Here is a 14,440-nt window from a genome sequence, read left to right as displayed (position 1 = left end):
CCTACACCTCTATAACATGACTCCATCAACCTACATATATATATATAACCATGACTCCATCACCCTACACCTCTATAACCATGACTCCATCACCCTACACCTCTATAACCATGACTCCATCACCCTACACCTCTATAACCATGACTCCATCACACTACATATATATATATATAACCATGACTTCATCACACTACACCACTATAACTATGACTCCATCACCCTACACCTCTATAACATGACTCCATCAACCTACACCTCTATAACCATGACTCCATCACACTACATATATATATATATATAACCATGACTCCATCACACTACACCTGTATAACATGACTCCATCACACAATACTACAGGTAACTGCCAAAATAATTAATCTACTTTACAAATATTCCGATCCTAACGCCAATTCTCATAAATCCATGACGTATTGCAGACGCGAATATTGAATAAAACAGTGTGCAGAATGACAACTAACCCAGCCAATCAAACCTCAAAGTACACCAACTAGTAGTCCTGCCTTCTAAGAATAATAACCAATGGGAACGAATCATGTGGCGTACGGCGGACATCGAATACCCTAACACCCGGCTCCTGTTGTTATAAAATCTGCAATTATGATGATGGAGAAGAAAAAAAACCTGTTTCTTTTCCGAAACCTGTAATGACAAGATAATACTTCGGATAGTGAAATAATTAGGACAAATACGAGTTAAATTGTGACGTATTTGGGAACATTTTTCGTTCTGTTTTGAGACGCTTTCCTGCCTTGATAGATGATCAATGAAGTCGGTCATTTGGGGATTCAATACGAAACTATTTTCTTACCTTAGTTTGACATTTTACAAACACCACCCCCCTTTCTATTCCTACATCAATAGGCCGAAGAAGACACATTGTAGCCTAGTACAATAACCCGTCTAAACGGTAAGTTGTTTCTAGAATTTAAAAAAAATGCTGATATATCTAACGGTGCACAACACAGACTTACATGTTGTCTGGTAGGTTACTGTATTCATTAATATGTGCCACTATTCGGTCAGTTAGTTGTGTAGCAACATAAGGGAGAGAATAGCTGATATCTTCTGAATAAAACATTGTCGTTAGCTGCAGTATTGTGTTAAACTGCATATCCATCGCGGATTAGTAAGATCATGCAGTTACGTCGACTTTACAGTAGAGGTCGCAGTAAATAGCAGCTGCGAACGAAGCTTATTTCCGCATGTTTGGTCTACAGTCAGTACTGCGTGCTACGATGTGGTGTTCATCGGACACAGACACTGTTTTATAACACTACGTTTTTGACCTGAAGGATTTAACATGTTACTATTGCAATGATAACAAGACCATTGAAATTATTGTGATTTAAAAAAATAATGTATTCTTGTTGCCAAATACTTTATACACAAACAAAAATTCCAGAATTCTATACCAAAAATGTCTAAATAATTTTGATTGAATTTAATCATCTTGTTAAGACATTATCCATAGTGAATAACATCTTCGTTAATCATTATAATGATAATTTCTTGAATACAGTGAATACAGTTGCACTTGAATTTGTATGTATTCAATATTTTCTAGTTTTACCTGTTTTGTTTTGTTAGACATGAATGATGTAAGGATGTAAATTGTTGATAATTTTGTATAATATATATATATATATATTTAATCTAAAATGAATACAAATTAAACAAAAATAATTCTAAAATCATCAGACACAGACTGAATTTACCATCTTTTGTTGGCTGTCAATCCAACAAAAAGACTCCCAGACTGCCCACGGGTCCATTTCATTCTATTTCATGCACTATAATGCATTTAGCTGCTATGACAATCACAAGATAACCTACAGATAGTAGGGACGTTCAGCCTACAGCACAGACACTATGGAGGCTCTAGCCTAGAGCGCCAGGTTAAATTGTGTTTGAGAGGATTTTTAAACTCTAAATTGTTAAATGATAAAAAAACATTTTTTTAAATAACCTTTATTTTACTAGGCAAGTCAGTTAAGAAAAAAAATCTTATTTTCAATGACAGCCTAGTGGGTTAACTGCCTGTTCAGGGGCAGAACGACAGATTTGTACCTTGTCAGCTCGGGTATTCGAACTTGCAACCTTTCGGTTACTAGTCCAACACTCTAAACACTAGGCTACCCTGCCGCCCCACTGAGAAGTAGATGTGATTGTTGCAATAGTTTGTGAGTGGGCAACGTACACCTGAGTGGAAAAAACATTAAGAACACCTGCTGTTTCCATGACATAGACTGACCAGGTGAATCCCGGGTGAAAGCTACGATCCCTTACTGATGTCACTTGTTAAATCCACTTCAATCAGTGTAGATGAAGGGGAGGAGTCGGGTTAAATGATTTTTAAGCCTTGAGACAATTGAGAATATGTGCCATTCAGAGGGTGAATGGGCAAGACAAAATATTTAAGTGCCTTTGAACAGGGTATGGTAGTAGGATCCAGGCGCACCGGTTTGTGTGAAGAACTGCAACGCTGCTGAGTTTTTCACGCTCAACAGTTTCCCGTGTGGATCAAGAAAGGTCCACCACCCAAAGGACATCCAGCCAACTTGACACAACTGTCGGAAGCATTGGAGTCAACATGGGCCAGTATCCCTGTGGAACACTTTCCACACAGTGTAGAGTCCATGTTTGAGGATGTTCTGTTCTGGTTGCAACTCAATATTAGGAAGGTGTTCCTAGTGTTTTGTACACTCGGTATATACTATCGTGTTGAATTATTTTGGCTCCGCCTCATCCTGCTTCGGCGTCCATTATTTCAAATCAAATCAAATCAAATGTATTTCTCACATACAGATGGTTAGCAGATGTTAATGCGAGTGTAGCGAAATGCTTGTGCTTCTAGTTCCGACAATGCAGTAATAACCAACGTAGTGAATCTTTGGATTGGTGGCGTTGGTGGCGTAAAGTGACACCCTTTTTAGATTATGGCGTTAGTGGCGTATATACGTTGGTGACATCGTATTTTGAATTGGTGGCGTTGTAAACACCCTTTTTGTATTAAGAAGCATTGTTTATTGGCGTTAGTGATATGGCGTTTTACATCAATTTGATATTAAAGTGGCTGGATTGGTGATGTTGGTGGCGTTTGGCAGCTTTTGGAGCCACGTTGGTGATGTTAGTGATGGCTGTTTAACAGTCTTTTGGATGGCGTTGGTGGCGTTGATGGCGTTGGTGACATCCTTTTCAGTGGCGTTGGTCGTTGGTGAGTCCTTTGATTGGCACGTTGGTGATGTCCTTTTGGATTCTGCGTTGGTGGCGTTGGGCGTTGGTGATGTCCTTTTGGATTGGTGGCGTTGGTGGCGTTGGTGCGTTGGTGATGTCCTTTTGATTGGTGATGTTGGTGATGTTGGTGGCGTCCTTTTGGATTGGTGGCGTTGGTGATGTCCTGGATTGGTGATGTTGATGGCGTTTGACATCCTTTTGGATTGGTGGCGTTGGTGACATCCTTTTGGATTGGTGGCGTTGGTGACGTCCTTTTGGATTGGTGGCGTTGGTGGCGTTGGTGGCGTTGGTGGCGTTGGTGACATCCTTTGGATTGGTGGCGTTGGTGGCGTTGGTGATGTTGGTGACATCCTTTTGGATTGGTGGCGTTGGTGGCGTTGTGGCGTTGGTGATGTTGGTGATGTTGGTGGCGTTGGTGACATCCTTTTGGATTGGTGGCGTTGGTGATGTTGGTGACGTTGGTGATGTTGGTGGCGTTGGTGATGTTGGTGCGTTGGTGGCGTTGTGACATCCTTTTGGATTTGGCGTTGGTGCGTTGGTGGCGTTGGTGATGTTGGTGACATCCTTTTGGATTGGTGGCGTTGGTGGCGATGGCGTTGGTGATGTTGGTGGCGTTGGTGATGCGTTGGTGACATCCTTTTGGATTGGTGGCGTTGGTGATGTTGGTTTGGATTGGTGGCGTTGGTGATGTTGGTGATGTTGGTGACATCCTTTTGGATTGGTGATGTTGTGGCGTCCTTTTGGATTGGTGGCGTCCTTTTGGTTGGTGACGTTGGTGGCGTTTTTGGCGTTGGTGACGTTGGTGATGTTGGTGACGTCCTTTTGGATTGGTGGCGTTGGTGACGTTGGATTGGTGACGTTGGTGACGTTGGTGACGTTGGTGGCGTTGGTGATGTCCTTTTGGATTGGTGGCGTTGGTGAGTGGCGTTGGTGACGTTGGTGATGTCCTTTTGGATTGGTGGCGTTGGTGATGTTGGTGACGTTGGTGGCGTCCTTTTGGATTGGTGGCGTTGGTGATGTTGGTGACGTCCTTTTTTTGGCGTTGGTGATGTTGTGGCGTCCTTTTGGATTGGTGACGTCCTTTTGGATTGGTGGCGTTGGTGACGTTGGTGACATTGGTGATGTCCTTTTGGATTGGTGGCGTCCTTTTGGATTGATGGCGTTGGTGGCGTCCTTTTGATTGGTGACGTTTGGATTGGTGGCGTTGGTGGCGTTGGTGATGTCCTTTGGATTGGTGGCGTTGGTGATGTTGGTGGCGTTGGTGATGTCCTTTTGGATTGGTGGCGTTGGTGATGTTGGTGGCGTTAGTGGCGTCCTTTTGGATTGGTGGCGTTGGTGATGTTGGTGGCGTCCTTTTTTGTGGCGTTGGTGCGTTGGTGGCGTCCTTTTGGATTGGTGACGTTGGTGGCGTTGGTGATGTTGGTGACGTCCTTTTGGATTGGTGCGTTGGTGGCGTTGGTGACATCCTTTTGGATTGGTGGCGTTGGTGATGTTGGTGGCGTTGGTGACGTCCTTTTGGATTGGTGACGTTGGTGATGTTGGTGATGTTGGTGGCGTTGGTGGCGTCTTTTGGATTGGTGGCGTTGGTGACGTCCTTTTGGATTGGTGGCGTTGGTGACGTGGTGACGTCCTTTTGGATTGGTTGACGTTGGTGACATCCTTTTGGATTGGTGACGTTGGTGACGTCCTTTTGGATTGGTGGCGTTGGTGATGTCCTTTTGGATTGGTGATGTTGGTGCGTCCTTTTGGATTTGCGTTGGTGCGTTGGTGGCGTTGGTGACATCCTTTTTTGGATTGGTGGCGTTGGTGGCGTTGGTGATGTCCTTTTGGATTGGTGACGTTGGTGACGTCCTTTTGGATTGTGACGTTGGTGGCGTTGGTGATGTTGGTGACGTCCTTTTGGATTGGTGGCGTTGGTGACGTTGGTGATGTCCTTTTGGATTGGTGATGTTGGTGGCGTTGGTGGCGTCCTTTTGGATTGGTGGCGTTGGTGATGTCCTTTTGGATTGGTGATGTTGGTGGCGTTGGTGACATCCTTTTGGATTGGTGGCGTTGGTGACATCCTTTTGGATTGGTGGCGTTGGTGATGTTGGTGGCGTCCTTTTGATTGGTGACGTTGGTGACATCCTTTGGATTGGTGGCGTTGGTGGCGTTGGTGATGTTGGTGACATCCTTTTGGATTGGTGGCGTTGGTGGCGTTGGTGGCGTTTTTGCGTTGGTGATGTTGGTGACGACATCCTTTTGGATTGGTGGCGTTGGTGATGCGTCCTTTTGGATTGGTGGCGTTGGTGGCGCATCCTTTTGGATTGGTGGCGTTGGTGATGTTGGTGACATCCTTTTGGATTGGTGGCGTTGGTGGCGTTGGTGATGTTGGTGGCGTTTGATTGGTGGCGTTGGTGGCGTTGGTGACATCCTTTTGGATTGGTGGCGTTGGTGATGTTGGTGGCGTTGGTGATGTTGGTGGCGTTGGTGATGTTGGTGCGTTGGTGATGTTGGTGACATCCTTTTGGATTGGTGACGTTGGTGGCGTTGGTGATGTTGTGGCGTCCTTTTGGATTGGTGATGTTGTGACGTCCTTTTGGATTGGTGACGTCCTTTTGGATTGGTGACGTTGGTGACGTCCTTTTGGATTGGTGACATTGGTGGTTTTGTTGTGGCGTCCTTTTGGATTGGTGGCGTTGGTGGCGTCCTTTTGGATTGGTGGCGTTGGTGATTGGCGTTGGTGGCGTTGGTGATGTCCTTTTGGATTGGTGGCGTTGGTGGCGTTAGTGGCGTGACGTTGGTGATGTCCTTTTGGATTGGTGACGTTGGTGATGTTGGTGACGTTGGTGGCGTCCTTTTGGATTGGTGCGTTGGTGATGTTGACGTCCTTTTGGATTGGTGGCGCGTTGGTGACGTTGGTGGCGTCCTTTTGGATTGGTGGCGTTGGTAGCGTTGGTGATGTTGGTGACGTCCTTTTGGATTGGTGGCGTTGGTGGCGTTGGTGACATCCTTTTGGATTGGTGGCGTTGGTGATGTTGGTGGCGTTGGTGGCGTCCTTTTGGATTTGACGTTGGTGCGTTGGTGATGTTGGTGACGTTGGTGGACGTCCTTTTGGATTGGTGACGTTGGTGATGTTGGTGACGTCCTTTTGGATTGGTGACGTTGGTGACGTTGGTGACGTCCTTTTGGATTGGTGACGTTGGTGATGTTGGTGACGTCCTTTTGGATTGGTGGCGTTGGTGCGTTGGTGGCGTCCTTTTGGATTGGTGACGTTGGTGGCGTTGGTGACATCCTTTTGGATTGGTGACGTTGGTGACATCCTTTTGGATTGGTGGCGTTGGTGGCGTTGGTGACATCCTTTTGGATTGGTGGCGTTGGTGGCGTCCTTTTGATGGCGTTGGTGGCGTCCTTTTGGATTGGTGGCGTTGGTGATGTTGGTGGCGTCCTTTTTTGGACGTTGGTGACGTCCTTTTGGATTGGTGACGTTGGTGGCGTTGGTGCGTCCTTTTGGACGTTGGTGCGTTGGTGACATCCTTTTTGTTGGTGCGTTGGTCCTTTTGACGTTGGTGGCGTTGGTGCGTTGGTGATGTTGGTGACGTCCTTTTGGATTGGTGACGTTGGTGATGTTGTGCGTCCTTTTGGATTGGTGGCGTTGGTGATGTTGGTGATGTTGGTGACGTCCTTTTGGATTGGTGACGCGTTGGTGGCGTTGTGGCGTCCTTTTGGATTGGTGGCGTTGGTGCGTTGGTGGCGTTGTGGCGTCCTTTTGGATTGGTGACGTTGGTGATGTTGGTGACGCCTTTTTTTGTGATGTTGGTGACGTTGGTGGCGTCCTTTTGGATTGGTGGCGTTGGTGATGTTGGTGACGTCCTTTTGGATTGGTGGCGTTGGTGGCGTTGGTGACGTTGGTGACATCCTTTTGGATTGGTGATGTCCTTTTGGCGTTGGTGATGTTGGTGACGTCCTTTTGGATTGGTGACGTTGGTGATGTTGTGGCGTCCTTTTGGATTGGTGACGTTGGTGCGTCCTTTTGATTGGTGCGTCCTTTTGGATTGGTGGCGTTGGTGATGTTGGTGGCGTCCTTTTGGATTGGTGGCGCGTTGGTGGCGTTTGGCGTTGGTGATGTCCGATTTGGTGATGACGTTGGTGACGTCCTTTTGGATTGGTGGCGTTGGTGACGTCCTTTTGGATTGGTGACGTTGGTGGTGCGTTGGTGGCGTCCTTTTGGATTGGTGGCGTTGGTGATGTCCTTTTGGATTGGTGGCGTTGGTGGCGTTGGTGGCGTTGTGACGTCCTTTTGGATTGGTGACGTTGGTGGCGTTGGTGGCGTTGTGACGCCTTTTGAATTGGTGCGTTGGTGACGTTGGTGACGTCCTTTTGGATTGGTGATGTTGGTGACGTCCTTTTGGTGGCGTCCTTTTGGATTGGTGGCGTTGGTGATGTTGGTGACATCCTTTTGGATTGGTGACGTCCTTTTGGATTGGTGACGTTGGTGATGTTGGTGACATCCTTTTGGATTGGTGGCGTCCTTTTGGATTGGTGGCGTCCTTTTGGATTGGTGACGTTGGTGATGTTGGTGGCGTCCTTTTGTTGGTGACGTCCTTTTGGATTGGTGACGTTGGTGATGTTGGTGACGTCCTTTTGGATTGGTGACGTTGGTGATGTTGGTGATGTTGGTGACGTCCTTTTGGATTGGTGACGTCCTTTTGGATTGGTGACGTTGGTGATGTTGGTGACGTCCTTTTGGATTGGTGACGTTGGTGATGTTGGTGATGTTGGTGGCGTCCTTTTGGATTGGTGACGTTGGTGACGTTGGTGACGTCCTTTTGGATTGGTGACGTTGGTGACGTCCTTTTGGATTGGTGACGTTGGTGACGTTGGTGACGTCCTTTTGGATTGGTGACGTTGGTGACGTCCTTTTGGATTGGTGACGTTGGTGATGTTGGTGACGTCCTTTTGGATTGGTGACGTCCTTTTGGATTGGTGACGTTGGTGATGTTGTGACGTCCTTTTGGATTGGTGACGTTGGTGACGTCCTTTTGGATTGGTGACGTTGGTGACATCCTTTTGGTTGGTGGCGTCCCGTTGGTGACGTCCTTTTGGATTGGTGACGTTGGTGATGTTGGTGACGTCCTTTTGGATTGGTGACGTTGGTGACGTCCTTTTGGATTGGTGACGTTGGTGACGTCCTTTTGGATTGGTGACGTTGGTGATGTTGGTGACGTCCTTTTGGATTGGTGACGTTGGTGACGTCCTTTTGGATTGGTGACGTTGGTGACGTTGGTGACGTCCTTTTGGATTGGTGACGTTGGTGATGTTGTGACGTCCTTTTGGATTGGTGACGTTGGTGATGTTGGTGACGTCCTTTTGGATTGGTGACGTTGGTGATGTCCTTTTGGATTGGTGACGTTGGTGATGTTGGTGACGTCCTTTTGGATTGGTGACGACATCCTTTTGGATTGGTGACGTTGGTGATGTTGGTGACGTCCTTTTGGATTGGTGACGTTGGTGATGTTGGTGATGTCCTTTTGGATTGGTGACGTTGGTGATGTCCTTTTGGATTGGTGACGTTGGTGATGTTGTGACGTCCTTTTGGATTGGTGACGTTGGTGATGTTGGTGACGTTGGTGACGTCCTTTTGGATTGGTGACGTTGGTGATGTTGGTGACGTCCTTTTGGATTGGTGACGTTGGTGATGTCCTTTTGGATTGGTGACGTTGGTGATGTTGTGACGTCCTTTTGGATTTGGCGTTTGTGATGTTGGTGACGTTGGTGATGTCCTTTTGGCTTGGTGACGTTGGTGATGTTGGTGACGTTGGTGACGTCCTTTTGGATTGGTGACGTTGGTGACGTTGGTGACGTTGGTGACGTCCTTTTGGATTGGTGACGTTGGTGATGTTGTGACGTCCTTTTGGATTGGTGACGTTGGTGACGTCCTTTTGGATTGGTGACGTCCTTTTGGATTGGTGACGTTGGTGATGTCCTTTTGGATTGGTGACGTTGGTGACGTCCTTTTGTTGGTGACGTCCTTTTGGATTGGTGACGTTGGTGATGTTGGTGACATCCTTTTGGATTGGTGACGTCCTTTTGGATTGGTGATGTTGGTGACGTTGGTGACGTCCTTTTGGATTGGTGACGTTGGTGATGTTGGTGACGTCCTTTTGGATTGGTGACGTTGGTGATGTTGTGACGTCCTTTTGGATTGGTGACGTTGGTGACGTCCTTTTGGATTGGTGACGTCCTTTTGGATTGGTGACGTTGGTGACGTCCTTTTGGATTGGTGACGTTGGTGATGTCCTTTTGGATTGGTGACGTTGGTGATGTTGGTGATGTTGGTGATGTTGGTGATGTCCTTTTGGATTGGTGACGTTGGTGATGTTGGTGACGTTGGTGACGTCCTTTTGGATTGGTGACGTCCTTTTGGATTGGTGATGTTGGTGACGTTGGTGACGTCCTTTTGGATTGGTGACGTTGGTGATGTTGGTGACGTCCTTTTGGATTGGTGACGTTGGTGATGTTGTGACGTCCTTTTGGATTGGTGACGTTGGTGACGTCCTTTTGATTGGTGACGTTGGTGACGTTGGTGATGTTGGTGATGTTGGTGATGTCCTTTTGGATTGGTGACGTTGGTGATGTTGTGGCGTCCTTTTGGATTGGTGGCGTTAGTGGCGTCCTTTTGATTGGTGACGCCGTTGGTGGCGTTGGTGATTGGTGACGTCCTTTTGGATTGGTGGCGTTGTGACGTCCTTTTGGATTGGGATTGGTGCGTTGGTGATGTTGTGACGTCCTTTTGGATTGGTGACGTAGGTGATGTTGTGACGTCCTTTTGGATTGGTGACGTTGGTGATGTTGTGACGTCCTTTTGGATTGGTGACGTTAGTGTAAAAGCGTATAGTCATCACGATGACATAATATTAATTGGTTGCGTACCGTTCATTTTATCACATGCTTGGAGAGCCCAGAATTTAGAATCACTTAGAATGGGGGGTCTCCCTATAAAAGGCGCTTGCCACACACAAATACATTGATTTGACACTCAAACTATCACTTAAATAGCAGCCAACCGTTGTCACTGTTGATATTCTATGTTACACGGTGATTCGTTTGAGTAATAGATCAAGTGGTTTATGGCAGCAGGCCTGGCTCTAGCCCCACCCCCCGGTCGCTAGGGAACAGTCCCTTGACACAACTTACTGTGTTAGTAAAATACACATGGTGCAAAGTTCCAACAAAATGTGGTTGTGACTCAGCAGTTTTTCTCTTGTTGTTTTTGTTGTCGTTGTCCGTCACTGACAGTCACTCAATTAGCACATGTCAGCTAACATGTCTTAGAATGCTAAGTTAGTCTAGCCAGTTATTTAAATGTGTAGTAATCAGGGCTGAATACCGACCGGGCACTCAGTGTACGTTCCCAGTGGCTCTGACCTCCAGGGGTTGTTGATTTTGTTAGTCACTCTCAGATATCATTAACATGGCATAGGTTCATGGGAAAATGTGTAGAATTGGAGGACATTTTACCTACGCCCAATGGCAAAATGTGTAGATGCCAAACAGTGTCCCCCTGCCTAATATTGTCCCCCTGCCTAATAGTGTCCCCCTGCCAAATAGTGTCCCCCTGCCAAATAGTGTCCCCCTGCCAAATAGTGCCCCCCGTGTCACAATGGGATTCGATGAGTTCTAGCTTCCGTTGCTAAGGCTGTTGCTAGAAAGTGTTTGTGCTCTATCATACTGGGCACGTAATACTGTATGTGAGATCCACAGATGAACTAAAAACACTAGCACTGCAAACACTCAGAACAAAGAGAATAGCGGTGCCGGGACATTGCAGTCTCCCTCCTTAAGTCCCCCTTTCTGAGACTGACTGTCTGTTGAGAACAAGTGACAGCCAGGACCTCCCACCCACACACACACACATCACCCACCTCCTCTCTATTCCACACGCCAAAATTCACTATTTCAGTCTGACTTACAAAAACAAGTGACAATAAATTAATGACACAACCCCACCTCTTTAAGGAATACCTAGGATAGGATAAGTAATCCTTCTCACCCCCCTAAAAGATTTAGATGCACTATTGTAAAGTGGCTGTTCCACTGGATGTCATAAGGTGAATGCACCAATTTGTAAGTCGCTCTGGATAAGAGCGTCTGCTAAATGACTTAAATGTTAAATGTAAATGTAAACAACTATACCAAGAAAAGATCAAACGTTATATATTTAAGTCTTAAATATTGTCCGGTTGGTTTTCACAGCTGTTTCACAAGGTGTTCATTGTTGTAAATTGTAACATATCCTTTGATGGGGTTTGTTAGTTCAACAGTAGTCATTGTTTTATCCTGGGACCTACAGTAGATACATATATATATATATTCAACCACAAGGGGGTGCTAATGAGCTATAAGAGATAGAACAAAACAATGAATCATAATAGAGGATTTACTAAAAATGATTTAATTTCAGTGAAGATGAGGGAAGGGCAGGTTAAAATATAAACATGACAGTGTATGAATCAAATTGATTTATACTTTATGGCAGGGGGACATTAATTGGCATGACAGGCCCCCAGCCAAATCTCGCCGAGGGCCCCAAAAATGCTAGAGCAGGCCCTGCATGGCAGCCTTCCGGAATCAACATCCGCCATTCCAAAATATAGATATAAGCCTCCTGTTGTCATCTAACCAACCATGTATAGGTTGTTCCTGGTTTCCCTGTGGCCTTTGAATAGTGTTATTTTAAACAGCGCGACAACGTTCTCTTTATTTCAGCGTAATATCTAAAATAACAAACAGAAACGTGTTGCCTTTTACACTTTTACAGCGTTTGGTGGCCCAGCGAGCTGCCTTCTACAAACTGTCCTCTGACCAGTGATGTACACATTATTCACATTATCGCTGGATTCCGTGTGTTTGTTTGAGGAGCTGTGTTAGTTTCAACAGGACGTGCAGCCTCGTCTCCCCCTCTCGTGTAATTGATTTCAGCGTGATATATCGATATGAGTTATTATTGACTAAATAAGTGTTGCGTTTCTATTTCCGATTTTGCCGATCAAAATTGCATCACTGTAAAACTGTATCTCAGTGTCTTCTGCTGGTTGTTCTCCAACTATATGTTTTTTCAACAGCACGTACAACCTTATCCCCCCCCCCCCTAATCGATATCAGTTATTTATTGCCAATTGTCAAAACAATAGGATTTTTGGTATGTGTGCAGGTCATAAGGTGCTCGTTTAAAAAATAAATAATAATAATAATAAGTATCATATAATTTAATATAATTGTTAAATATAATTTTTTATATGTTTTCAATATATCACAAATGGGTTCTACATATTGGTTATTGATTGGGTCACCTTAAAACTGTGTTTTGACATTTATCAAAATAGCTTGTCAACATGAAGCAGGACAGTATCATTTTCAACTTAAAGTTTTAGTAATATAAATTTCCAATGGTATTGTACTTAAATCAGGGGAAAAAAACTGCTGAATGAGGCCTAAAACGTGCTGCGATTTATTTATTTTGATCATATACCAGAAATCACCAAAAACGGGGTTTGCCCTGCCTTCAGTTTGGTTGGCTCTGGTTCAGGGCAACTTGACCCAGAGCTAGTCCACAGATAACCTATCATAGTGGAATGGAATTTGGAATTTTGCAACTTCAGAACTCATTGCATAGTAGAACCTCGGAACAGTATTTGTTCCAGTCTCCCTCTGCTTACTGTGGAGCAGCCAGCTTTTTGTTCCACCCTAGCACTAAGACACCTGCTCCAAAGAATGAACTAATCATGGTCTTAGGTCTGAACCTTGGTGATCTGACTCATCTATGGATCAGTTGGTGTAATAGTCTAACGTTGTCTGTCCTGCTTGGCCTTCCTCTAACAGGAAACACTCCTGCAGATACAGCGTCTCAACTTGGATCACTAAATATGTGAGTACAAGCACACTCAAAATAACACTTCTATACCAGTGCCATTCAATACTGTACATGACTATTTTCAGCAGTTTGCTAACTCTTCATTAACATGTGAGGAAGGATATTCAGCATGTTTTACTTACCAGTGCCATTCAATAGCTTATCTTGATTCTTTTTTATTAGTTTAACCTTTATTTAACTAGGCAAGTCGGTTAAGAACAAATTCTTATTTTACAATGACGGCCTACCCCCCCTGGGCCAAACCCGGACGACGCTGGGCCAATTGTGCGCCACCCTACGGGACTCCCTATCGCGGCCAGATGTGATACAGCCTGGATTCGAACCAGCGACTGTAGTGGCGCCTCTTGCATGGAGATGCAGTGCCTTAGACCACTGCGCCACTCAGGAGCTACGAACTGGCATATTATTATGCAACAGTGATTACTAACCCCCCCCTCTGTCTCTCTCTCTCCTTCTCTGTCTCTCTCTCCTCTCTCCTCCCTCTTTCTCTCATCTCTCCTCCCTCTGTCCCTCTCTCTCTCCTTCTCTGTCTCTCTCTCTCTCCTCCCTCTGTCTCTCTCTCTCATTCTCTGTCTCCCTCTCTCATCTCTCCTCCCTCTGTCCCTCTCTCTCTCCTTTTAAGTCCCTCTCTCCTCTCTCCTCCCTCTCTCTCTCTCTCCTTATCTGTCTCTCTCTCCTCTCTCCTCCCTCTGTCCCTCTCTCTCCTCTCTCCTCCCTCTGTCCCTCTCTCTCCTCTCTCCTCCCTCTGTTCCTCTCTCTCTCCTTCTCTGTCTCTCTCTCTCCTCCCTCTGTCTCTCGCTATGTGTCTCTCTCTCCTTCTCTCTGTTTCTCGCTCTCTCTCTCTCCCCCTCTCTCCTCTCTGTGGCTCTCTCCCTCATCTCTCTCCTTCATCTCTCTCCTCTCTGTCTCTCGCTCTGTGTCTCTGTCTCTCTCTGTCTCTCTCTCTCTCTCCCTCTCTCTCCCTCCTCTCTCTCCCTCCTCTCTCTCCGTGTGTTGTTCTCTAGGATTGGACTGAAGTACAACATGTCTCTACCCATGGCTGCAGGGGCATTGTTAGTGGGCATCCCCTACTCCATCTCTCTCGTAGCTCAGTGGATGTATGGCTGGCCTAACAAGCCAGGCTATAAAAAGTACATTGAGGCTCTGAAGCCAAGGTAATTTAACAATCCAGCGCTACTATAATCTTCACTGATATATTGTGTGTGTCCCCTGAATGCCACCCTATTCTCTACATAGAGCACCAGAACCCTATGGGCCCTGGTCAAAAGTAGT

General features: G+C 45.9%; 1 protein-coding gene across 1 annotated transcript in view; it reads left to right on the top strand.

Moving 5' to 3' along the window:
• Window positions 1-555: 555 nt before the first annotated feature.
• Window positions 556-14,440, top strand: part of LOC127911844 (uncharacterized) — a 36,347-nt gene continuing 22,462 nt past the window's right edge. The window contains exons 1-3 of the mRNA XM_052479728.1: window positions 556-928; window positions 13,117-13,162; window positions 14,173-14,322. Of these exons, the coding sequence (XP_052335688.1) occupies window positions 13,161-13,162; window positions 14,173-14,322 (152 nt within the window). The 5' untranslated portion in view covers window positions 556-928; window positions 13,117-13,160. The remainder of the gene's footprint in view (window positions 929-13,116; window positions 13,163-14,172; window positions 14,323-14,440) is intronic.

The sequence above is a fragment of the Oncorhynchus keta genome, chromosome 25 (assembly GCF_023373465.1).
Source record: "Oncorhynchus keta strain PuntledgeMale-10-30-2019 chromosome 25, Oket_V2, whole genome shotgun sequence".
Classification (NCBI taxonomy): domain Eukaryota; kingdom Metazoa; phylum Chordata; class Actinopteri; order Salmoniformes; family Salmonidae; genus Oncorhynchus; species Oncorhynchus keta.
This window is presented reverse-complemented; position numbering and strand designations above follow the sequence as displayed.